The 23,587-nt window shown below is 39.4% G+C and overlaps 1 protein-coding gene across 2 annotated transcripts; it reads right to left on the bottom strand.

The window, feature by feature from the left end:
- Positions 1-465: 465 nt before the first annotated feature.
- On the bottom strand, positions 466-15,428 carry CNEP1R1 (CTD nuclear envelope phosphatase 1 regulatory subunit 1). 2 transcript variants are annotated; one of them, XR_004347029.1, is made up of 7 exons: positions 15,275-15,408; positions 13,886-13,957; positions 11,772-11,845; positions 8,394-8,503; positions 8,217-8,271; positions 3,443-3,527; positions 466-1,834 (listed from the first exon to the last, which is right to left on the bottom strand). XR_004347029.1 is itself a non-coding variant. In XM_032613997.1 (6 exons), exons 1-6 carry the CDS (start codon positions 15,297-15,299, stop codon positions 1,793-1,795), a joined length of 378 nt encoding a protein of 125 aa, XP_032469888.1. In that variant the 5' UTR covers positions 15,300-15,428; the 3' UTR covers positions 466-1,792. The 2 variants fall into 2 exon arrangements, 1 of the variants encoding a protein (XP_032469888.1); XM_032613997.1 differs by lacking the exon at positions 3,443-3,527 and having other exon boundaries at positions 15,275-15,428.
- Positions 15,429-23,587: the final 8,159 nt, after the last annotated feature.

Below are 23,587 nucleotides of genomic sequence, written 5' to 3'. Positions count from 1 at the left end.
TGATCCAGGTTTGTAGAGCTTAATTTTTGAGAAATCCTGCATTTCCTAATTAAACACCACATATTATCAGACAACGATGAATAAGAAATATTAAAAGGGGACTTCCCTGGTGGTCCAGCGGTTGGGACTCCACACTCCCAATGCAGGGGGGGGCCCAGGTTCGATCCCTGGTCAGGGAACTAGATTCTGCATGCTGTAACTAAAAGTTCCCACATGCCACAACTAAGACCCGGCGCAGTGAAAGAAATAAATAAATATTTTTTAAAATTTAAAGTATTCACAGCCTAATAAACTGGGTACCTTCAATTGCTACTTGAAATTTGCTCTACTGGACACACAGTTAAAGTATCTCATTTTACTCAGCCTGTATCTGACTCATTTTATGTTAGCCTGTACCTGACACGCTCAGTATGTTTAAAATTTTTTTCAGTTACAGACTTAAAATAAACCAAGGAAAAAGCCCAATCACTAAATATATATAAAGTATTTATTTTTATGCACATATTTACCTACAAAATTTACAGGAAATAAAACAATGCAGAATATATGGAATACCCTCTTAAAACTTCGTAGGAGCAGAGGGGTTTATTGCTGCAGTTCAAAGAATGAAATTTTATACACGTGAAAGCCAAGATGAACACATTTAAGATAAACGGCAGCCTTGTTAAAAAGGTTTTTTGTCCTGTTTTTGAATTTTCAGCCTTATGTTAAATGAAATTTAAAAGACTGCTCGTGAAATAATTTAAACCTTTCAAAATCTTCTAATAAACAGGTAAAAGGCACCTCTAGTCCTTTAAAATATTTACAGCAATCCCAATAGTTTAATTTTAAGGGCTGTTATAGTACATGTGGCTAATATGCATACACAGTATGTCATTAACACTCTCTAAACAGTGAGAATTGTAGACTCTAGTTTGTGGCACTGCTCCCAAGTTATCCCTGTGATGGTGTGGCTGATCGATCACACCTGCACGATACTAGTGTAACAGCATGTCTACCACAGCATAAAATCCCATTATCTAAAACAATGACTATCGAATTCCCCAGACAATACATAATTTATAACTAAACTTGTCTATTCAGAAGCCTTTGGAGTGTTCTTAAAATCATTAAAAAAATATAAAGTATATTTAGCATTAAATGAAAACAATGAACTGGAAAATATCACAATAGTGGCTGAAGTTCACTATCTAGTTTTAACAAAAACTGTTTCTCAAAACACCTATAATTTCTTAAAACATAATGGAGATGAATTTTCCTTAGTCTAAGCTCAATCCAATGTTTTTCCTGCATTATGATTAAAAGAGAGGTGTGTAAGAGTGAAAGGCACAGCTATACGTAATAGCTGGTTTTAAAGAGCTGTGGAGATGGCAAGCAGATGTTCCTGAAACACTGGTGCAGGAGAACAAAGTCCACATAACGTTTCCTTTTTAACACTGGCATTGATTTGCTATTTACAGTAGTTTACAAAAATACATTATAAAAACTGGATGAGGTTCTGTTTCTAAGTTTAACTTAGTAACATACATACATACTTCATCTGCAAAAATCTTTGCAGGATCTGAAGTACTAAAGTGACACTAATACTGAAACACAAATAATCAAAGGTACCAAAGCACTGATTACGCGAGTCACCACCATGAAGATAATCTGGGTAAATATTGCACATTTCTTGTCAGTTGTTGCTATGACGTTCACATATCCAACTGTAAAAGCAATCCTTTATGGCTTTTTGCTGTATCACTTTTTGAAGAAAGGTTGTTTTAAGTCCCATAACAATGAGTGCAGATTGTCATTGAACATGAGGCCTAGGTTTCAAAATTAGTTTTCCTGTCTGTAAAAATGAAAAAAAAAAAAAAGTTTAAAAGCATACAGTTCTATTAAGAACACCACCACTTACCTAGAAACCTTAAAGGGCATTAGAACACCCCCCTATATTTAGTCAAGATTAAGCAATTAATAATTATGTTTTCAAAGTGTTCTTTGTGTGGAACTTTCTCCTAAAATCTTTAGTACTTCAAAACATACACATAAAATCTTTTTTTGATGAATTCCCTATCCACTGGCTACCAGAAAATCAGCCAACCAATCCAGTGGATAAAATAAAAGCCCAACTTATATAGACTAATTTATGCCCCTTACCATAAAACAGAAATAAAACTATGTATTTGAACAAAAAGTTTTCCCTTTTTCTAACATTAAAATTTTAACTTCCTCAAGTTAAAATGTAAACCAATGGCTGGAGCAATAGACACTCATACACTGCGGGTATTCAGTGTATGTGGATACAACTCTTCTATAGGGCCGTCATATTTATCAAAACAAAACAAAAAAAGCATATACCATATAATCCAAACAATTCCACTTCTAGGAATTTATCTGAAGGAAACTAGGTGCAAGGGTAGATGTACATTTAAGTGCTATTAATTCAGTATTTACTGAGTGCCCATTAATGTGCCAGACGTGTGAGATGCTAGGGACCCAGTAATGAACTAACTAGACAAAGTTCCTTGTCTTTACGGAGCTTAAGTTCTAGTGAAAAATGCACAACATATATAACATGCAAAATGTGGACGTAAGGGATTAAATTATGATGTGTCCATAAAGTGGGACAGTATGTAATTAAACAAAATGGAAGATCTTGAGATCATGCAGAAAAAAAAACAGGCCTGGGACCTTTCACTGTTAACCTTCAGTATACGGTGGCTCTTAAGTCCTAATGTTGGGTCAAAGAAGCAGGTTTGAAAAATTCGTAACATCTTTTTATTTTTTTAATGGTTCTTTATGAACTTGATTATAACATCTTTTATAAAAGTAAATGAGAATACACAATAAAATATAAAACATGGTGATTATCTTTGGTTGGTAAAATTCTAGGTGGTTTTCAGAAACACACTTTATTGTCCTCAGGTCAAGCGTTGTCAGGATTCTGGCTCCCTCTCAATTCTCACTTTCACCTTTTCGGTAACTCCTTGATATCTTTTTTTTTTTTTTTTTTTTTTTTTTTTTTTTTTTGCGGTACGCGGGCCTCTCACTGTTGTGGCCTCTCCCGTTGCGGAGCACAGGCTCCGGACGCGCAGGCCCAGCGGCCATGGCTCACGGGCCCAGCCGCTCCGCGGCATGTGGAATCTTCCCGGACCGGGGCACGAACCCGCGTCCCCTGCATCGGCAGGCGGACTCTCAACCACTGCGCCACCAGGGAAGCCCTCCTTGATATCTTGGTAGAACTTTGATACTAATTTTTCTACCGTTTTACTGAGGTATAATTCATGCACAGTGAAATGCTCAAATCTTGCGTACAGTTTTATGAGTTTTGACAAATGTACATACCCACGTCACCACCACCCAGATCAAGCTACAGAACATCACCACCACTCAGAAAGTTCCTCCATGCTCCTTTCCAAGGTCAATGGTACCCCCCACTCCCTACATAACTGCTTACCACAGGTTAATCTGCCTCTCTCTGATCTTTAAGTAAATGGAATCACACAGCGTGTTCTTTTTCATCTACTTCACTCAACGTGTTTCTGAAATTCATCAACATTACTATGTTTCAGCAGCTTGTACCTTTTTATATTGCTATTACAATACAGAATGTATAGTATACCACTGTATAAAAATATCAGTTTTAAATCCACTTTAAATCTATTTTAAATTACATAAGACATTAATGTAATCTCATTATAAAAAGTTCAACCAAGATGAGCTTAAAGTCATCCTTTCCATTCACCTCAAACACTAGCCCTCTTACAGAAGAAACCAGTTTTAGCATGAATTCTTCCAGATTGTTTCCTATAGATTTACATTCACATATATGAATAAAAATTTGGTGCTTCTATCATGCTGATTGAGGGTAAAATACATCACTTGGGATTTGTTTTTAAATAACCTGATGACAGGGAAGGTTGGCAGGGGTACACATGAGTTAAGAATGGCCATGAGGTGATACCTCATTGCAGCTTTGTTTTTTGTTTTTTTTTTGTGGTGCGCGGGCCTCTCACTGTTGTGGCCCCTCCCATTGCAGAGCACAGGCTCCGGACGCGCAGGCTCAGCGGCCATGGCTCACGGGCCCAGCCGCTCCGCGGCATGTGGGATCTTCCCGGACCGGGGCACAAACCCGTGTCGCCTGCATCGGCAGGCAGACTCTCAACCACTGCGCTTCCCGGAAGCCCCTCATTGCAGTTTTGATTTGCATTTCTCTAGTAATTAGTGATGCTGAGCATCTTTTCACGTGTCTCTTGGCCATCTGTGTGTTTTCCTTGGTGAAATGTCTACTTAGGTCTTCTGCCATTTTTTAACTGGATTGTTTTTTTGATATTGACCTGTTCGTCTATTTTGGAGATTAATCCTCTGTCTCTTGTTTCATTTTGCTAATATTTTCTCCCATTCTGAGGGTTGTCTTTTTGTCTTGTTTATGGTTTCCTTTGCTGTGCAAAAGCTTTTAAGTTTAAAAAAGTCCTGCTTGTTTATTTTTGTTTTTATTTCCGTTACTCTAGGAGGTGGGTCAAAAAAGATCTTGCTGTGGTTTATGTCAGAGTGTTTTTCCTATGTTTTCCTCTAGGAGTTTTATAATGTCTGGTCTTACATTTAAGTCTTTAATCCATTTGGAGTTTATTTTTGTGTATGGTGTTAGGGAGTGTTCTAATTTCATTCTTTTACATGTAGCTGTCCAGTTTTCCCAGCACCACTTATTGAAGAGGCTGTCTTTTCTCCACTGCATGTACTTGCCTCCTTTGTCATAAACCAGGTGCCCATCTGTGCGTGGGTTTATCTCTGGGCATTCTAGCCAGAATGGCCATTATCAAAGAATCTAGAAACAATAAAAGCTGGAAAGGGTGTGGTGAAAAGGGAACCCTCCTGCACTGTTGGTAGGAATGTAAATTGATACAACCACTATGGAAAACAGTACCGAGGTTCCTTAAAAAACTAAAAATAGAACTACCATATGACCCAGCAATCCCACTACTGGGCATACAGCCTGAGAAAACCGTGATTCAAAAAGAGACACATACCACAATGTTCACTGCAACACTATTTACAATAGCCAGGGCATGGAACCAACCTAAGTGTCCACTGACAGATGAATGGATAAAGATGTGGCACATATATGCAATGGAATATTACTCAGCCATAAAAAGAAACGAATTGAGTTATTTGTAGTGAGATGCATGGACCCAGAGTCTGTCACACAGAGTGAAGTCAGTCAGAAACAGAAAAACAAACATCATAAGCTAACGCATATATATGGAATCTAAAAAAAAAACTGTACTGATGAACCTAGTTGCAGGGCAGGAATAAACGCATATATGTGGAACCTAGAAAAATGGTACAGATGAACCGGTTTGCAGGGCAGAAATTGAGACATAGATGTAGTGAACAAACCTATGGACACCAAGTGGGGAAAGCAGCAGCAGGTAGGGGTGGTGGTGTGATGAATTGGGAGATTGGGATTGACATGTATACACTGATGTGTATAAAATGGATGACTAGTAAGAACCAGCTGTATAAAAAGATAAATAAATAAAATTCAAAAAACAAACAAAAAAACAAGGCTTTGAATACATTTCAGGGAAGAGGAAAGCACCAAAATAGGAAATATTCAAATATGTCTATTTGAAATGGTAATTATTTCACCTTCTAATTATGAAAATAAAGCACCATTTAAAAAAAAATTAACTTAGGAAAAAAAAAAGGCAGGGCAGGAATAAAGAGGTAGACATGGGGGGGCTTCCCTGGTGGCACAGTGGTTAAAGAATCCACCCGCCAACGCAGGGGACACGGGTTCGAGCCCTGCTCTGGGAAGATCCCACGTGCTACAGAGCAACTAAGCCTGCACACCACAACTACTGAGCCTGCACTCTAGAGGCCAGGAGCCACAACTACTGAGCCCACGTGCCACAACTACTGAAGCCTGCATGCCTAGAGCCTGTGTGCTGCAACAAGAGAAGCCACCACAATGAGAAGACCACGCACCGCAAGGAAGAGGAGCCCCCACTCGCTGCACCTAGAGAAAGCCCACGCACAGCAACAAAAACCCAACACAGCCAAAATAAATAAAACAAAAATAAATTAAAAAAAAAAAGAGATAGACATAGAAAATGGACTTGTGGACAACGGGTGGGAGGGCGAAGCTGAAGCGAAGTGAGAGTAGCGTCGACATATATACACTACCAAATATAAAATAGTTGGCTGGTGGGAAGCAGCAGCATAGCACAGGGAATCAGCTCGGGGCTTTGCGATGACCTAGAGGGGTGGGATACGGAGGATGGGAGGGAGGCTCAAGAGGGAGGGGATGTGGGGACATGTGTATGCATATGGCTGATTCACTTTGTTGTACAACAGCAACTAACACAGTGTTGTGAAGCAATTATACTCCAAAAAAGATTAAAAAAAGAAAAAAAAAAAAGAATGGCCATGAGTTGATTTATTGTCGACACTGGCTGATGATACACGGGAAGTTCATTTAGCTCTTCTCTGCTTTTTTATGTTTGGAAATTTACATAATTAAAACTTAAAAAAAAAAGGTACCAAACTGACCATATTGTTTGATAATTTACTTTTTGCTCCTAACATTATGTCTTCGAGATACTTCCATGTCCATACTTATAGATTTACTTCTGATTTCCTATGATATGGCTTTACCACACCCTATTTTACCACTGTTGAGAAACAAAATTTCTGTTGAGAAACAAAAATTATTTCCATTTTTTTCACTACTGTTAAGGATATTACAATGAACAATCTTGTACTTGCCTCCTTGCGTACATGTGTGATGGTCCCCCCAACCAGGGGAGTTGGGGAAAAGTAGAATAGTTAGGTCATGAGACATGCACATATTACATTTTATAAGAATGATGAAAATTGCCCTTCAGAATGGCTGCATCAATGTATATTCCCAACAAGCAGTGTATGGCTGCATCATTTCACCACAATACTGGAGTTATTTAATCTTTACTAATCTGACAGGTAATACAAATGAACTCAGTTTTACTTTGCACTTCCCTGATTACAAAATGAGGCTCTCCAGTCTTTACATGTTTATTGGCCATTTGTATTTCCATTTCTGTGATACGACTTACCTTTTCCATTTTAAAAATGTACTATTTGTCTTTTTATTTTGATTTTTAATAGGCCTTCAAGCATTCTGGATACTACCCTCTATCTATTAGGTACATTACAAATGATTTCTTCTAATTACTGCTTAACTTATTGTGTTCTAATGTACAAAATCTTCAAATGTTGGTGCAATTAAATGTATCCAACTTCTTCCATTATGGCATTTCTGTTTTGTGACTTAAGAAGATGTTTTCCTATCCCAAGGTTATAAACATATTCTTCTGTATTTTCTTCTAATGCTTTTATGGTGGGATGTATATGTCTTTTTAAATCTATTTAAGACTTTACCTGGAATTTAGTTTTTTTAATTGATGTGAGGTAGAGGTCTAAATTCATCTTTTTCCAAATGAAGAGCCAACTGTCTCAATACTATAAATAGCCTATTTCTTCCCTTTTGACTTGAAAGACTACCCTTATCTTCTACTAATTTTTTTTCTACTAATTTTTTAAAAAATCAAAGTGTTTAATCTTTATTCTCTTCCATTGATCCAGTTGTCTTCCTGCCCTAATACTTTTTTTTGTTTTTTATTTGAATTTCCTATACTGGGTAGGTACTACTTAATAGTTTTTTAAGTTGAAGGTAAAAATGCTTTTATAAATAAATCAAAATTGTGAGATATTCTTATATTGATATGTGATCAACTTTTAAAAATACGGTACGTTCATATGTCCACAGTCCATCAATTAAACTATGACTCTACATAAAATCCTACATATGGAAGAGTGTGAGATACATAACAGTAGTTTACAAAACCATCCCACTGAGCCATTTTTGGCCAATAATGACCACTGTTTATTTCTTTGAATCTAAGATAGCTTCAATTAGAAGATGGATCATGACTTTATGTCATTAAGAAAGATTAAACTCTCAACTCTACCAATTTAATTGTAAGACACCATTGATTACTGGATGCATGTCAATCTTCAGAGATGTTACAATGTAAAAAAAAAAAAAGTGTCTTAGAATCAATGCTACAACGAATATCCCCCCTATTAATTCCATGGAGACAATTTATTGTTAATAAAATGTTTGTTTTACTTAAGCCAAAACACTTCAGTCCTTTCACACGTGTCTACAGTTTTCTAATGAAAATACTTACATCATCACAAGACATGTTGTACTCTGCTAATACAGTTCGACATCGAGCAGCTATACTGAATGAATGTGGTCAAAGGAAAACTTATATTTGAAGAGTAAGCTTCTAAGAACACCTAGAGATTGGGAAGGTGGTTTAATTTAGTTCAGAGAATAAAACTCAATGCATGGTAAAGGATACATTGACGGTGCAACTACTCTCTTGTGTATTCCAGCAAAGAACAAGCCTATTAGAGTGATACAGCTAATGGTGAAAAATGGATGGTTCCATAATGATGTGAAGAAGGACACCTGTAAAAGAGTTGGAAAGATAAAAATGTTAAAAATCTTAGAACAATATTGATTCCTACCTCCCCACTTGTGCATGAATGTATATAACATTTAATTATCTAAAATATGAGAATTTGGAAAGTTCCCTGGTGGCCTAGTGGTTAGAATTCTGGGCTCTCACTCCTGTGGCCTGGGTTCAATCCCTAGTCAGGGAACTGAGATCCCACAAGCCGCGTGGCATGCCCCCCCGCCCCCCCCCAAAAAAAAAAAACAGATAAACTATGAGAATCTGGAGACTTCCAAAAATCCTAGCTCTCCATATTGCTATACTATGAAAATTAAAATAATGTATGTTTTATATCTTCAGTGTAGCAAGACAATGTAGCAATATTCCCTCCATTCATTCCAAATGCTTCAACCATTAAAAATTTACTCCTATAATAAAAAAACACCCTACCAAAAATATTTACTGAAACCTTCCTAGTGAGAAGTACTTTAAAAAGCAGAAGACTACAAGTTCCACGAGAAAAGGGACACTGTCGTGGGCATCATTATTCTCCCAACACCTGAAACAGCACTTGGCAAGTATAGGTGCTCAACAAATATTGTTGAATGAATGAAGATGAGGCCTCTGACTCTCAATGAAAACACAAGTCAGACGTGATCTGGTTATCTTCCCTGTTAAAAAGCAGAGGTGAGCAAACTCTGCCGTTCATAACCTGGTCTCAGTCTAATCATCTCCTGCCACACTTGCACACTCATGCTACCATTTTCCTTTTCTCCTCTTCACCTGGCTAGCTCCTACATATCCTTGTAAAAGTCAGTTCCAGCTTCACCCTTTCTCTTTGAAAGAGGCAAAACATGAGTTTGGTTTTGAAGCTACTAGGTTTAGATGGCCACAGAACATCCCAGCAGGGGAAAATGATTAGTAGCTATCAATAAAAAACTAGAGTTCAAGAGAAACAAAGGGCTAATTTAAGATCTGAGAATAATCAGTTGACAGTAGAAAACAGAAGCATACATAATTCTAAGAGTAGGTAGAGGGACAAGGGTACAGGATGCAGGATTGGAACAAGAGTAGGCACTAAAAAAAAAAAAAAAAAAAAAAAAGAGTAGGCACTGAAGCCAGACCACTGGGGAATCGGAACGTGGACTGAGAAGACAAGTATTTAGAGTCCAGAAAAAGAAATGGAGTGGATTAGAAACTAAATGGGAGCACAGAACCAAGCTAAGAGCATCTGCGCTCCTCTCTGATAAGATATGTATACCTGTTTCAAGACAGACAACTAAACTTATGAAGAGCACTGGCCTAGCATGGTACTGGTTAAATAAATTTGTCAAATGAAGAGATGACAGGTTGAAAACATCAGGAAGGAAGAAGCTCCCAGAAGGACGAGATCCTGAAGAAAGTTTAATATTCCAGAGTAATGCCTTCTTAAACCTCTGAGGACAGTTTAATTCCCACAGGAATTACGTGCCTATGTTTTACGTGCCCTGTACAAGACCAGCACATACAGTGTTTCAATCTTCATTAGACCAGTCAGTTATCAGCCTGCCTTCCTCCACGGCAACAATCAACTGCATCCAGGTAACAGCTGCCTCCTTTAGTTCAGGCATTTGTGTACTTTCCAGTTTGCCATATTCCTTCTCTCCTTGTGTTCTTCCAGCTAGCCACTGGCTTTTGAGTTTGCAAGTCCTCTTACAGACAACTGCTATTCAAAACTCTTGTCAGGTTTGAGGTTATTAAATAGTGAAATGTAAAGAGCCAACCCTTAAGCTAATAGTTATACTCTCACCTAATTTAGAAAATTATATTAACTACAGAGTTTTGGGCCTATTTCAAATTACATTTAATTCTGTGTTTTATTAAGATCTCAACTAGCTGAAATCAGCTTATATTGTTCACAATTAGAAGTCAGATTCATTTCCCAAGATAGACCTTTTTTAATCTTCTTGCCAGCCTCCTTCACTCTTCCCCTAAAGATGAGTACCAAGTGTAGCCTTAAGATCAGATTTTTATAAATGAACATACAGGAGAGTTTCCTATCCATCATAAAAACCCCTCTATTAACATGAGATCCCATCACCAACCTCCCCTGCTTCCTATTCTTTTTTCTCCACCTCAGTGGGTAGCGTCAGGGAGACTACACGGTAAACAACCCCCTGGCTGTCTGAACTGTCATTTAGACTGCTGACAAAAGCCTTATTATTAGGTTTTTCTTTTGCATAACCCAAAAGGTTGTAAATAAAGCTACTAGAAGTAGTATACCTAATTACAGTTTAAAAGGGAAAGTAGGGTTAAATCTGTGAAAACTACAACATCATTATTACCTAAATAAACCTGAACTGGGGGGAAAAAACTTCACTGGAAAACTGAAGACGATTACTTCTCTAATAAAAAAGCCCAAGTTTGAAATTAAGGCACAAATTGGTAGAAAGAGATAGAAATTTGAGAAACATGCTACCAGCTTTCATCAAAGGATGCTTCAAGAAATAACATTATGAAATCTGTTATTACATTTGGTACAGGAATATTCTTAGTGCCCAGTGGGAGATCTCTCAGTGTTTCTTATATTAAACTTCAGGCAGAATTTTTTTTTTAAAGATAAATGATGAGAAAGAAAACCTTTGCTAGCTTAAAGAACTTACAAATGTGTTCTCACAGATAATGAAAACCGTGGAACTAGCTGTGACTTTAGAGACTAATTTAAAACTCAACCCTGGCAACTCTGCTGGCCCACAGGGCCTATGATATCAGTAACCTGGTTTCCTTCCTGGTTTTGACCTCGTACTCTGTTTTTACTGGTCTTGACTGTTTATTACATTTACATTTGCTATTTTATCATAATGTTTCCTGCAAAGTTGTCTCGAATGCTTTATGAGATGAGGAAAAGAATTAACAAAGATAATTCATAGAAGAAAATGTTGTTTTATAATTTTTAAAAGCTGGCACTGATGACACTAAATGAACAAAACAGAACAAAGACAACGTTTACACTGAAATATGTAAAAATGAGATATGTAAAAACTGTACACAAGTTCAGAAATGAATGAGAAGTAATATAAGTGAGGTAGCATTTCTTAGGCCTTTTTCTCTGCAAAGATACTTAACCCACAGCAGCCAGCCAAAGTTTTTCTCAAGCAAATTAAGATAAAGCATATTTTTAATACAATGATTAATATCACTACTAGTACTAATAGGTAGCATCTGATTAATACTTTACAAAGAACAAAGCACTGCTGTATCCACCGTCTCAATCTGTTAAAGATTTTAAATCAAAACTTCTACCTTTTGCGTCTCGGGATCTATTAACCAGTTCCAGGCACCAGTAGCTGTACAGACAGATACCACTATAAGAAGCACTGATGAAAGATAAACATGAAATTAGTAAGGAAATAAGCTATTAATATGATACTCCCACCAGTTCTTAATACGACAGCCAAAGGATGCAGCGCTTCATTAAACGGAGAATGGACTCCACTCAGGACTTAGAGGAGACTTGCCATATGACCTTGAGGAATTCTCTGAAACAACGTGAACCTTAGTAACTGAGGAGGATACTGTCCCCCTTAATAATTTAGTCAAAATTCCTGAAGATTAATGAAATTAAAAGCAGTAAGAACCAAGATGGTAAAACTTTAATGTAAGATTTTCTTATGTAACTTTCAATGTCTTTACACTGATGTTACAGATCTAATAAATTCAAAACAAAAACCCCCCCCAAACCACCCCAAAAACCTCATTTTTCAAATGTAAACAAACCAAACAAAGACTCTTTCATGAATGCACTGAGAATTTGGACTAAAGACTTTTGCCTTGCAGACAACTGCTTGTTGTTGAATTAAACAAAGGTCAATGTCGGGAAGTGTGGAGCACACCAATCAGTATCAGATTTTCTTTAAGGGACTTAAGGAAGGTTGGGGTAGAAATTATTGACAGTAGAAGTTCGAAAAAGTTCCTTTCTCCCCACTAAGCTAGAATTATTTAAAAAATTCTATATAGATCATAAGTAAAACTTAAGAATATATGGTATTACTAAAAAGTAATAAAGGGGCACCAAGACCTAGTTACTATTCTGGAGACCAATCAGTTACTATCTTTCAGTTGGGATGCATACATTTTTAAAATGTAGAGATCAAGCTTCAAAGTGCAACATAAATATAGTAAAACTTTATCTAGAATTCGTGGTGATATACTTTTAGAAGAGGCAAATCATAGGAAAAAAATCTCATTTTAGATATTTAATAAAACGCAAAATTTCAAACTTATGTTCTCAGCTCAGAACAGATTAAACTCAGTTTCTTATAATTCTACACTTCCAATAAGAAACATGCTAAAGTATACAGATTTTTTTTTTTTTTTTTAATGAAGCAAAAGCAAAAGCAAACCCACCAGAAGGGACCTCATAAACATACTTTGGTACACTGAACAAGCTGATGGCATTTGTATGTAAGCACTTAGACTGTGAATCAGAGAAAAAGCGTGTTCATTACACTTTATAAGATAGAAATGCATCATATACATTTTAAAAGAAGCATCATATACATTTTAAAAGATTCTCAAGTAACAGCGAAACAAGGTTTTGCGGGTAATTCCTAGGTAAACTGGAGAACCTGAGAAAAATCATTACTTGTGAATTCTAACCAATCAGAATTCCTGTAGCATATGACTAATACTTTACAAATAGATTTAATAAAAATACACAAAAAATCTCGACATAGGAGAAGACCCTTCACTTCAATAGGGCTCTTCAGTTTGGTCCCACAAAGTGAATTATACTTCAAAATAAAGTATGTCCTCAACATGTGCTGCTGTACTTCCTTCTTGGCAGAAATTAAATTTCAGCAAGGAACAGCCAAGAAATTAAGACTGTCCCAACATAAATTAGCAAAATATTTTGCTTATTGAGGTCATCACTTGTATATTCGTCTGCATTTCCTATATATTTCCATGGGGCAGTAACCACAATTCTTTCAAATCATATTTTACAGCACTCGTTGAATATCATTTTCCTTAACAAACTTTATTTCAATAGTTTGTAGGCAAAATTGTAAAACTGCTAGACAGACTACTGAAATTTTTATTACGTGTGCTGGTTATCAGATTTGTAATATTTGTTTAAAAGTATACGCATTTTAATGTAAAAATAAAAATTCAACCACACAAAATAGACTATTCTCTTAGGGTTGTCAGTTTCTTTTCTTAAAATTTCTCTGTAATGCCATTATTTACAATGTCAAATAAATGTAAAACTGTCCAAATAAAAGGGAATCTTATGGTTTAATAAAGATTTGCAAACATTTGTAAAACAAAAGTTTTACAGAGAAGCAAATCATTGCTAGGCAGGAATAAAAGTATCAATTTTAACTTTATTTTCCCTTAAAAAACATCCAGGCACTTACTTCTCCAACGTCCAGTGGCAGGTTGCAAACAATGAATATATTCAGTAAGTCTCCTCTCAAAAGCCTTGAGATCTAGGTAAAAAGATTTCAATTTTCTAATTAGCTACTCTTACTAGTTTGAATCTATTAAGATGAATTTTAGGTACTCTGCTTCAGGTCTTGCACACCAACTTACATGTATCACTGCACTGTTTACTTCTTTACTATGACAGCTTTAAACACTTGACAAATACATTAGGTTTCTTTAATTCCAATTTCACATATAAGGAAACTGGCCGATTCACTTTTGGAAGCGTCATAAAATGGTATGTGGAAAATCAACAGCAGCCTCAGCCGGTGCCAAAAGCTAGAAATTTGGGGGTTGCAAATAAAGGATCAAAATCAGCTCGAGTTTTAATTCCGTTGGAACCAAGAACTCCCTATTAGGCAGAACAACGTTATTACCTAACACCGAAGTCTTCGAAGTCAATTTGAACGCAATTACCCAATTCCGAATTCCAGCCCTTGTACTTAATTAATGGCTACGTTTTCAGTCTGGACTTCTGATACGGCTAACAGGTGGGTATGCAAAGACGCTCCCCTTTCCTCCCTCCCAAGAGGTTACAATTGATCTTCGTGGCACTTCTGGAGCGCCGACGCCTGGTTCCACAACACAGGGGCACCCAAGGTACTCGCTCTGAATGAGCAAGGTGGGGTATCACTTTCAGTTGCGTTTTTCGTTTTGTTTTTTTTTTGCGGTACGCGGGCCTCCCACTGCTGTAGCCTCTCCCGCTGCGGAGCCCAGGCTCCGGACGCGCAGGCCCAGCGGCCATGGCTCACGGGCCCAGACGCTCCGCGGCATGTGGGGTCTTCCCGGACCGGGGCACGAACCCGCGTCCCCCGCATCGGCAGGCGGACTCCCAACCACTGCGCCACCAGGGAAGCCCTCAGTTGCGTTTTTTGAACTTTAGAAAAGGAGACCAAGAGGCACTCCCTTACCCCGGCAGTTACCAGAAACCACGGCAGAAATCAGGGATACAATTCGTGAAGGTATCAAAAAAAAATTGAGTTAGCATACTACAAGGCACGAAGTAAAAATGTTTGCTAATGAATGAAAAATATAAGCAGCCAGGACGAGAAGCTACCTGGTCTAAGCTCGGGGAATGGAGGAACTGACGCAACGCGCCCCCGACAAGCGCCGGCTGAGACCACGCGCGCCGGAAGCAGCGACCGGCCGGATACTGCCGCCCCTTGGCCCCTGGACCGACCCCCGCGCCCCCAGCCCCGGACCCCGTCAGTCCAATCCTCGCGGCCTCCTCTCTCCGGACCAGGTTTCCACGATTCAGGCCCCTCCGGAGCCCCGCCAGCTTCCGGGAGAAGCCCGGAACCGGCCCAAGCGGCCCACCCTACCTTCCGCCTGCTCCAGCGAGTTCATGTCGGGGTGCAGCTCCGTTCACCGGCGCTGCCCCGTCCGCATCGCAGCTCCGCTACCCTCTCCAGGCCCGCAGCTCCAACTCCCACCTCTAACAACTCCCCTGTGCCCCTCCTCTTAGCACCGCCCCTTTCCTAGACCCACTACGTTCATTGGACACTTCTGCCAGACCCCATGACTAAGACGGCTTTCTATTGGCTAGCTCCTGCACTAGCTTGGCACCTCGAGTTGGACGGTCAGCCAGAGGGGCCAAGAGCTGACGGCAGCCGAGTAGGCGTAACACTGGCGCCGCCTCCTGCCCTGGGGAGGAACTGCAGCCTGTCCGCGCAAGTCGGTTCATTTCGTATATTCCTCGTTTCCTGCTTGGTTCTTTCATTACTTGAATACTTATTGTGCATCCACTACCTTCCGGGGAGTGTTCTGGTCACTAACGAGGGATGCAGTAATCAACGAGCTAGCTCTCCCTCTAGGATTCAGAGGGAAATAAGGTATGTACAGAACCAAGTAGAAACCAAATAATGGAATTTCTTACTTTATAGTACCTCTTTCCTAGATACCCGTGCCACAGCTACTGAAACCCGCGCACCTAGAGCCTGTGCTCAGCAACAAGAGAAGCCCCCACAATGAGAAGCCCACGCACCGCAATGAAGAGTAGCCCCCGCTTGCTGCAACTAGAGAAAGCCCGCGCGCAGCAACGAAGACCCGCAGCCAAAAATAAATAAATAAGTTTATTTTTTTTTAATGTTGAACATGCCTTTGAAAGGGTGCACATTTTTATCCTGTCACTGGCATCTGCATGTATGGATCACGGGCGCTTGAGGAACAGTAAGGGAGGAGAAGAGGAAAATAGGCGCTCACAGTTAGGCTAAAAAAATTGGAACCTGAAGTAATGGGGAGACCAAAGGATATATATTTGTAGAAACATCATATCAATGAGATTTGTCAAGAAGATAGTCAACAAATATTTAAGGAACACATGTTCCAGGCACTGGGATATGAGCCGAGAATGCAAAGGTCTCTAGGAATCACTCCTGCCCTCTGTAAAGATAGAGTTTAGTGTGAAAACAAAAGACAAAATGCTAAAGACTCTTAAAACATCAGTGATAAGATGAAGATCTGCTTCAAAGAGGGATATCCATACAATAGCTAAAGTTTATTACATTTTACTGGAGGTCTGGCGCTACATCTTTTATAGTTCAGGAGAATTAGACTTCTTTTAAACCCCACAGCAGCTCTATGAGCCAAAACGTGTTATCAAATCCATTTTAGAGTTGAGTTTATAGCTATAAGTAGATGAGTTGATCAGCTCCAAACCCTGTAGCTGGAATTATCATCGATTCTCTCTCTCTCTTTCTCTCCACATGATACATCAGATCAGGTAGCAAATCCTGTTGGCTCTACTCTGCAGCTACCGCTCTGATCCAAGCCACCATATAGCCTGGATTTACAGCTGTGGCCTCTCACTAGTCTCCTGTTCCCACCCTTTCCACAGAGTGGTTTGTAAAACACTAAAAGATCACAGTAGTTTTGTCCTCAGACCCTACCAATGGCCCCTTGCAGTGACTACAACAGAGATCTTCATGCCATTTCCATGGCAATACCTTCTAAAATGATTTTGACAAGTTATATGCCTCCTCACATGTTTTTAAAATTACATCTGAAATTTTCATCATGGGCTTGAATCCTTGTGAAAGATGTAATTTCTGGTATTGTATACATTGACATTTGGAAAGAAACTCTTATATCACTCTTTTAAAGGTATTCAATGGGATTTAAATACCATGGCAATTTGACACCCACCATCATCCCTTTAAAAATACATGAATATCAAAAAAAAAAAATACATGAATATCTCTTATGAATATGGACATAAAAATCCTTTAAAAAATTAGCAAGTCACATCCAGCAACATATAAAAAGGATTATACAGCAAGATGAAGTGTGTTTTATCCTTCGAATGCAAAGTTGGTTTGACATCAGAAAATGAGTTAGTGTAATGAATCATATAAATAGAATAAAGGACAAAAACCACGTGATTTGATGAGGATGTAGAGAAATTGGAGAATTCATACATTGTTAGTAGGAATGTATCAATAAAATGGTGCAGCCACTTTGGAAGACAGTTTGGCAGTTCAACAAAAAGTTAAGCACGTAGTTACTATATGAATCCGCAATTCTACTCTTAAGTATATACCTGAGAGAATTGAAAACATGTTCACGAAAAACCTAGTACATAAAATGTGCATGGCAGCATTATTCATAATAGCCAAAGAGTGGAAACAACCCAAATGTCCATCAACTAATGAACGGATAAGCAAAATGTGATATTTCTATAGAGTGGAATATAATTCAACAATTTAAAAAATGAAGTACTGATAAATGCTACAAAATGCACACCCATAGAGACAAGACTTAGATAGTGGTTGCCGGGGGCTTAAGAAAAGGGAAAATAGAAAGTATGATATTTCTTTTTGGAGTGATGAAAATGTTCCGGAATTAGATAGTGATGATTGCATAACTTTGTGAGTATACTAAAAACCACTTTAAAAGTGAATTTTATTATATGTAAATTATATCTCAATTTTAAAAGTATGGGAAATCCCCACATGATCATCTCAATAGTTGCAAAAAAAGGATTTGACAAAATCCAACACCCTTTCATGATAAAAACACACAACAAACTAGGAATAAAAGGAAACTTCCTCATTGTTGCTAAAGAACATCTACAGAACCCATAGCTAACTTCATACTTAAAGGTGAATGTTTTCCTCCTAAGATCCAGAAGTAGACAAAGATGTCCATGCTTACCACTTCTGTCCAACATCATAATGGAGGTTCTATCAGGCAATTAGGCAATAAAATGAGATCAAAGGAATCCATATTGGAAAGAAAGAAGTAGAAGTAGAAGACATGATCTTATATATAGAAAATCCTAAGGAATTCACCAATAAAGTATTATTGGAATTCACCAATAAAAAAATGGGTTCTGGAGCTTCCCTGGTGGCACAGTGGTTGGGAGTCCGCCTGCCGATGCAGGGGACAAGGGTTCGTGCCCCAGTCCGGGAAGATCCCACATGCCGCGGAGCGGCTGGGCCCGTGAGCCATGGCTGCTGAGCCTGTGCGTCCGGAGCCTGTGCTCTGCAACGGGAGAGGCCACAACGGTGAGAGGCCCACATAGCGCAAAAGAAAAAAACAAAAAACAAAACAAAACAAAACAAAAAAAAGTATTTTTCTTGCTCTCACTGGATTAGATCCTCCTTAGTATTGTGGAAACTTCCTCTTTTGCAAAAGGATTTCTTACTGGGTCCTTAGATCCTCTCACCTCCCCAGTTTCTGGAAAATATACCAGAAAGGCCTTACCAAAGCTTATCAAATGGGAACTAATTTCACCTGGTTCTCCTTCACTTGGAGACAACTCGTGTAACCCAATACACTAAGAAGCAATTGGGAAAATGGTAATGTTGGTAATTTAAACACATCTTTGCTAATATTTTTTTGAAAGTAAAAAAGCTTTTATCTTCTACCTTAAATATATTTTCATCAAAAGCTGGAAGAAGCTGATTGAGCTCATTTAATTTATAGACACTCTTCACCATTTACTGTAATTGGCCCTATCAGTCCTTGTTGTGAAAACAATCAGCGAAATCACACTTCATTTGTCAGAAACTTTCCTTCCATCTTCAATGCAAATCCCTGAGAAAAATCAACAGGAGCCCAAATTGCTGGTATCCAAACAGTGCTTCGCTCTTAACAGAAACCTGCACAAGACAAGAAAGCCAAGAGCATAGACAGATTTAACATACCTTGGTTTAAGGAGGCCTTGAAGGTGTTCTATGTCAAATAAGATGCCCTGATTGTTCCTGCTGCCCGCACTCCAGTCCTTCCTGCACCAGGCCCCATTGTAATTCAGGGTGGTGAGGGGTAGGGCTTTCCTTTGTAAAGTGGGCTTAAGAGTGATCATGAGAGGACTTCCCTGGTGGTGCAGTGGTTGAGAGTCCGCCTGCCGATGCAGGGGACGCGGGTTCGTGCCCCGGTCCGGGAGGATCCCACATGCCGCGGAGTGGCTGGGCCCGTGAGCCATGGCCGCTGAGCCTGCGCGTCCGGAGCCTATGCTCTGCAACGGGAGAGGCCACAACAGTGAGAGGCCCGCGTACCGGAAAAAAAAAAGTCCCAGGGGAGGAAACTGGGCATCCTTGTTCTACAGAGCCCCCTTCCCTCGCTGTGATAATCTGGGGGGCAGGGGACTGCTCAGATGATGTGCACTTACGTGGATTCACCCCTAAACCTGCTGTTTACCCATTTTCACCATTGTAGTAAATGACCCAGCAGCCACCCGTTGCTTCAGCCAAGAACCCGGGGGGTCGTCCTTGAGTCCTCTCCCCTCCCCACACCCTTTATCCCATCCATCAAGTTCTGCCAATTTACTTCCAAAATATATCCCAGATTTAGTCACTTCTCACTTCCACTGCTGTCACCCAAGTCCAGGCCACCATCACCCTTGCGTGGAAGATTGTAAGAGCCTCTCAAGTGTCTTCCTTCCTCTCCCTTCCTTTTCTCCTACAAACAGTAGCCAGAGGGGGTCCTGTCCCTCCCTTGTGTAAAACCTCCTCATTGCTTTCCTTTGCACTTGGAATAAAATCTGAATAATATCTGACCTAGTAGGGTGACCAATTTGTCCTGGGCCAAACCAGGACAGTTGGTCACCCTATATGAGGCTCTGTAGGTGCTGACCCTGCCTACCTCCTAGACTGCCTCTCAAGGACTCCTCTCCTCCCTCCCTCGCTCCGCTTCCTCACTCTCACTTTCCCTCCCCTCTTCAGCTCCTTTGGCTCCAATCACACGGGATCCTTGCTCTTCCTTGAAGGAGTCATGTGTGTCTCAAGACCTTTGAACTCGCTCTTTCCTCTCGTTGGAACTTTTGTATGTTAGGATCCAGCTCCCTCCTCAAAGAGGCCTCAGATCACTCCAGCTGGAGCCGTTCTTTCACCATCACCACCTGGCCCCCATTCCTTCCTGCTTATCCACAGTGGAATTTGAAGCTCTCTGTGCTTCACTTTTTTCCCCATAAAATGGGGACAAGCGCTATCCCGCAAAGGACTGGAGTGAGGAGACAATGCGATACTCTTTGCTAAGCCCTCAAATCACCGCTGGAACATAACAAGTGTTTCATAGCAACTGTGATTTTTGCCCTGTCCTGTTTTCTTCCTAGCACCTGTCAATATCCGATACAATTATATGTATTTATTTCTTCCATGTTTATTGTCTGTCGCTCCAAATAAAATGTGGGCTGCATCAAGACGAAGCTCTGTTTTACATCCTTCAGTGCCTAGAACAGTGCCTGGTGCATGTCAAGAGCTCAAGGTGCGTGTGAAGCATGAATGAAGCTTGATGGTTGCCAACAGCGTGGATGCCACTGAATTGTACACTTAAAAATGGCGAAAAGGGTGATATTTGTGTTATGTTTATTTTACCACTGATGTCACATAATACATATCTGTTAACTTTCTTAGTCACAAAAAAAGAAAAAAAGAATGAATGAAGCTAAGTCCCAGCATCCCAGGAGTGGTTATTCACTCAGAGAGAGGGGAGCTTGCAGCTTTCTGGGACTTTTTTACATAACACTCCACCTTTTCACTATCTCTCATTGGCATGCACAACCACCCTGGGGAGGGGAGCGGAGGTGGGGCCTGGGAATCCCAGGAGACCTGCCATAGAGGTGGAAACACTCTGAGAATTTTCCCTCCTTCACATAGTACTCCAGGGGTGCGAGCTTGACACACTACTTTTGTCACTCTTACACGGACAGTCTCTGCAGCTGATCAATACTGCATCTCAGGTAAGTTACTGACCTTCCTGTGCTTCCCAATAAATGGCAACAGTAAGAGAAGCTCTCTTTCAGTATTGGTGTGAAGATTGAACGGGATAAACCATGTAAAATGCTTAGAAAAGTGCCCGCCCTGTACATAAGTGCTGTGTAAATGTTAGCTATTATTATTAATCTTTATTATCCATCCAGTTACTTTAGCTAAAAATTAAGGCGTGGGCTTCCCTGGTGGCGCAGTGGTCGAGAGTCCGCCTGCCGATGCGGGGGTCACGGGTTCGTGCCCCGGGCCGGGAAGATCCCACATGCCGCGGAGCGGCTGGGCCCGTGAACATGGCCGCTGAGCCTGCGCGTCCGGAGCCTGTGCTCCGCAACGGGAGAGGCCACAACAGTGAGAGGCCCGCGTCCCGCAAAAAATAAAATAAAATAAAATAAAAATTAAGGCGTTATTCATGCCCTTTCTCCCCTCCTCCCATTTCCATTCTTCAATATATATCTTAAATCCAACCACTTTTTCTTCTAAATGTTCTCAAGTTTTGCCTTTTACACTGAAGTCTTTAGCCTGCTCAGGGATATAGTAAATTTCTCTTCATTTCCATATGGACTACCAGCACCGTTTACTGAATAGCTTATCTTTTCCCTGTTAATCTACTTGGACAGTGCTGTCATACATCATGTTTCTAAGTCTGTGAAGGTCTATTTCTGGCCTCTATTCCATTGGCCAGGCATTATCGAGTTTCCTTCCTCCTCATCCCTTATGTGTAACCCATCAGCAAGTCCATCCTATGTCCAAAAGTCCTCTCAAGTCCACCTTCTCCACTTCCGCCATCATTTCTTAGCTGGACACTTGCGATGGGTCCCATCTGCTCCTCTCCCCCACTTTTACTCTGCAAGCCCCCCACCCCTGGCCATTCTCCTTATTGCAACTCAAGAGACCCTATCCCTTTTTTAAAATGACAAAATATTGGATATTTGATATATAAAACTATAAAGGACCATGTGCGGAGGTTATGAAGTGTGGTCATAAAACAACGCCGTGAGCCCACCAGGCTGCCTAGGAAACAGAACAGTGGCAAATCTTTTGATGTCCTGAGTGTCCTCAATGTTAGTGAGAATTCATCCTTTTTTAAAAAAAAATTTTGTTCTTTTGAAATTATTCTCTTGCTTTCCTTTATAGTTTTACCACGTATGTATCCCTAAGCAAGTTATTAATCAATATTGCTCGTTTGTAAGTTTTACAAAAATAGTGTCATGTTGTGAATTTCCCTCTGAGAATTGGTTTGTTTATTCACTATTACTAATTCTAAGATTCGTCTGTGTTGAGGTGTGTAGCTATTGGTTAGTCATTTTCACCACTGCTTAGTAATCCATTGTAAAATCCCTTATTTGTTTATGTATTTTACCGTTGATAGACATTTGGATCGTTGCTTTTTCTTTTCTTTCATTTCTTTTATGAAAAATATGTACAGGGGTTTCCTCTGGGTAGTGACTTTCAACTTTTTCCCCCTAATGCTCTCTGTAAGAAATGTATTTTATACTGTGACCCAGTACACACACAGACACATCTATTTATCCCAAATTTTCGTGATGCACCTTGGCATTTTCTATGCTACTTTATTTAATTTTTTTAAAAGATGTTGATCCACAAAATGACTTTATGACCAACCAATCCATAGTGTGGAACATTCTATAGTCTACTTTGGGTATGTACCCAGGAGTAGAATTGCTGGGTCCTCTGGTGTGAACATAATCAAATTTATCAGAAAAACCAAAGAGTTATAATATTTGACCCTTATAATATTGACAATTATAATAATTGACCTCTCCAAAATAGCTATAATAATTGACCCCTCACCAGCCCAGCATTAGAACTGAAATTTGCTTGGTGGTGTGAGACTTCTTAGTTTTTGCTAATCCAGTGATTGTAAAATGATATCTCATATGGTTCATCTTTAGTAATGTGCCTGTCCATGTCTTTTGCCATTTTACTCTTGGATTTTTTTTCTTTTTCTTAGTAATTTGTTAGAGTTCTTTAAATGTTATGGATACTAATCTTTTATTGGTTATATTTACTGTAAGTATCATCTCTCAGTTTATATCTTACTTTTTTCCTCTATTAGCAAAAATGATGAACAGAAATTATTAATTTTAATTTAGTCAAAGGTATCACTAATTTCCTTTGTAGTTAGTGCTTTTTGGATCTTGTTTAAAAAATTCTTACTTCTTCTGGGATCACAAAAAAATTCTCCAAAATATACTGCTACACAGAATTTTAAAAATGTAAATCTTTAGCCACTAGGAATTTATGCAAATTCTCTTTCTTTTCATATGGATTACCAGCTGACCCAGCACCATTTACTAAGTAGCCCATTCTTTCCTCACTGATCTGCTAGGGTAAGGCTGTCTATATCAACTTTTTCTAAGTGTCCACTTTTGTGCTCTCATCTGTTCCTTTTGTCAATGGGTCTAT

The sequence above is a fragment of the Phocoena sinus genome, chromosome 19, assembly GCF_008692025.1.
Source record: "Phocoena sinus isolate mPhoSin1 chromosome 19, mPhoSin1.pri, whole genome shotgun sequence".
NCBI classification, from domain to species: domain Eukaryota; kingdom Metazoa; phylum Chordata; class Mammalia; order Artiodactyla; family Phocoenidae; genus Phocoena; species Phocoena sinus.
This window is presented reverse-complemented; position numbering and strand designations above follow the sequence as displayed.

Excerpts from the sequence above, each read along its gene's own strand:
- CNEP1R1 (XM_032613997.1), bottom strand. The coding sequence starts at position 15,299 with ATGAACTCGCTGGAGCAGGCGGAAG. Across the intron at positions 8,504-11,771 it reads TAGATCCCGAGACGCAAAAG|GTGTCCTTCTTCACATCATT; the intron begins GTAGAAGTTTTG and ends ACTCTTTTACAG. Across the intron at positions 1,835-8,216 it reads ACAACATGTCTTGTGATGAT|ACAGGAAAACTAATTTTGAA; the intron begins GTAAGTATTTTC and ends TCATTTTTACAG.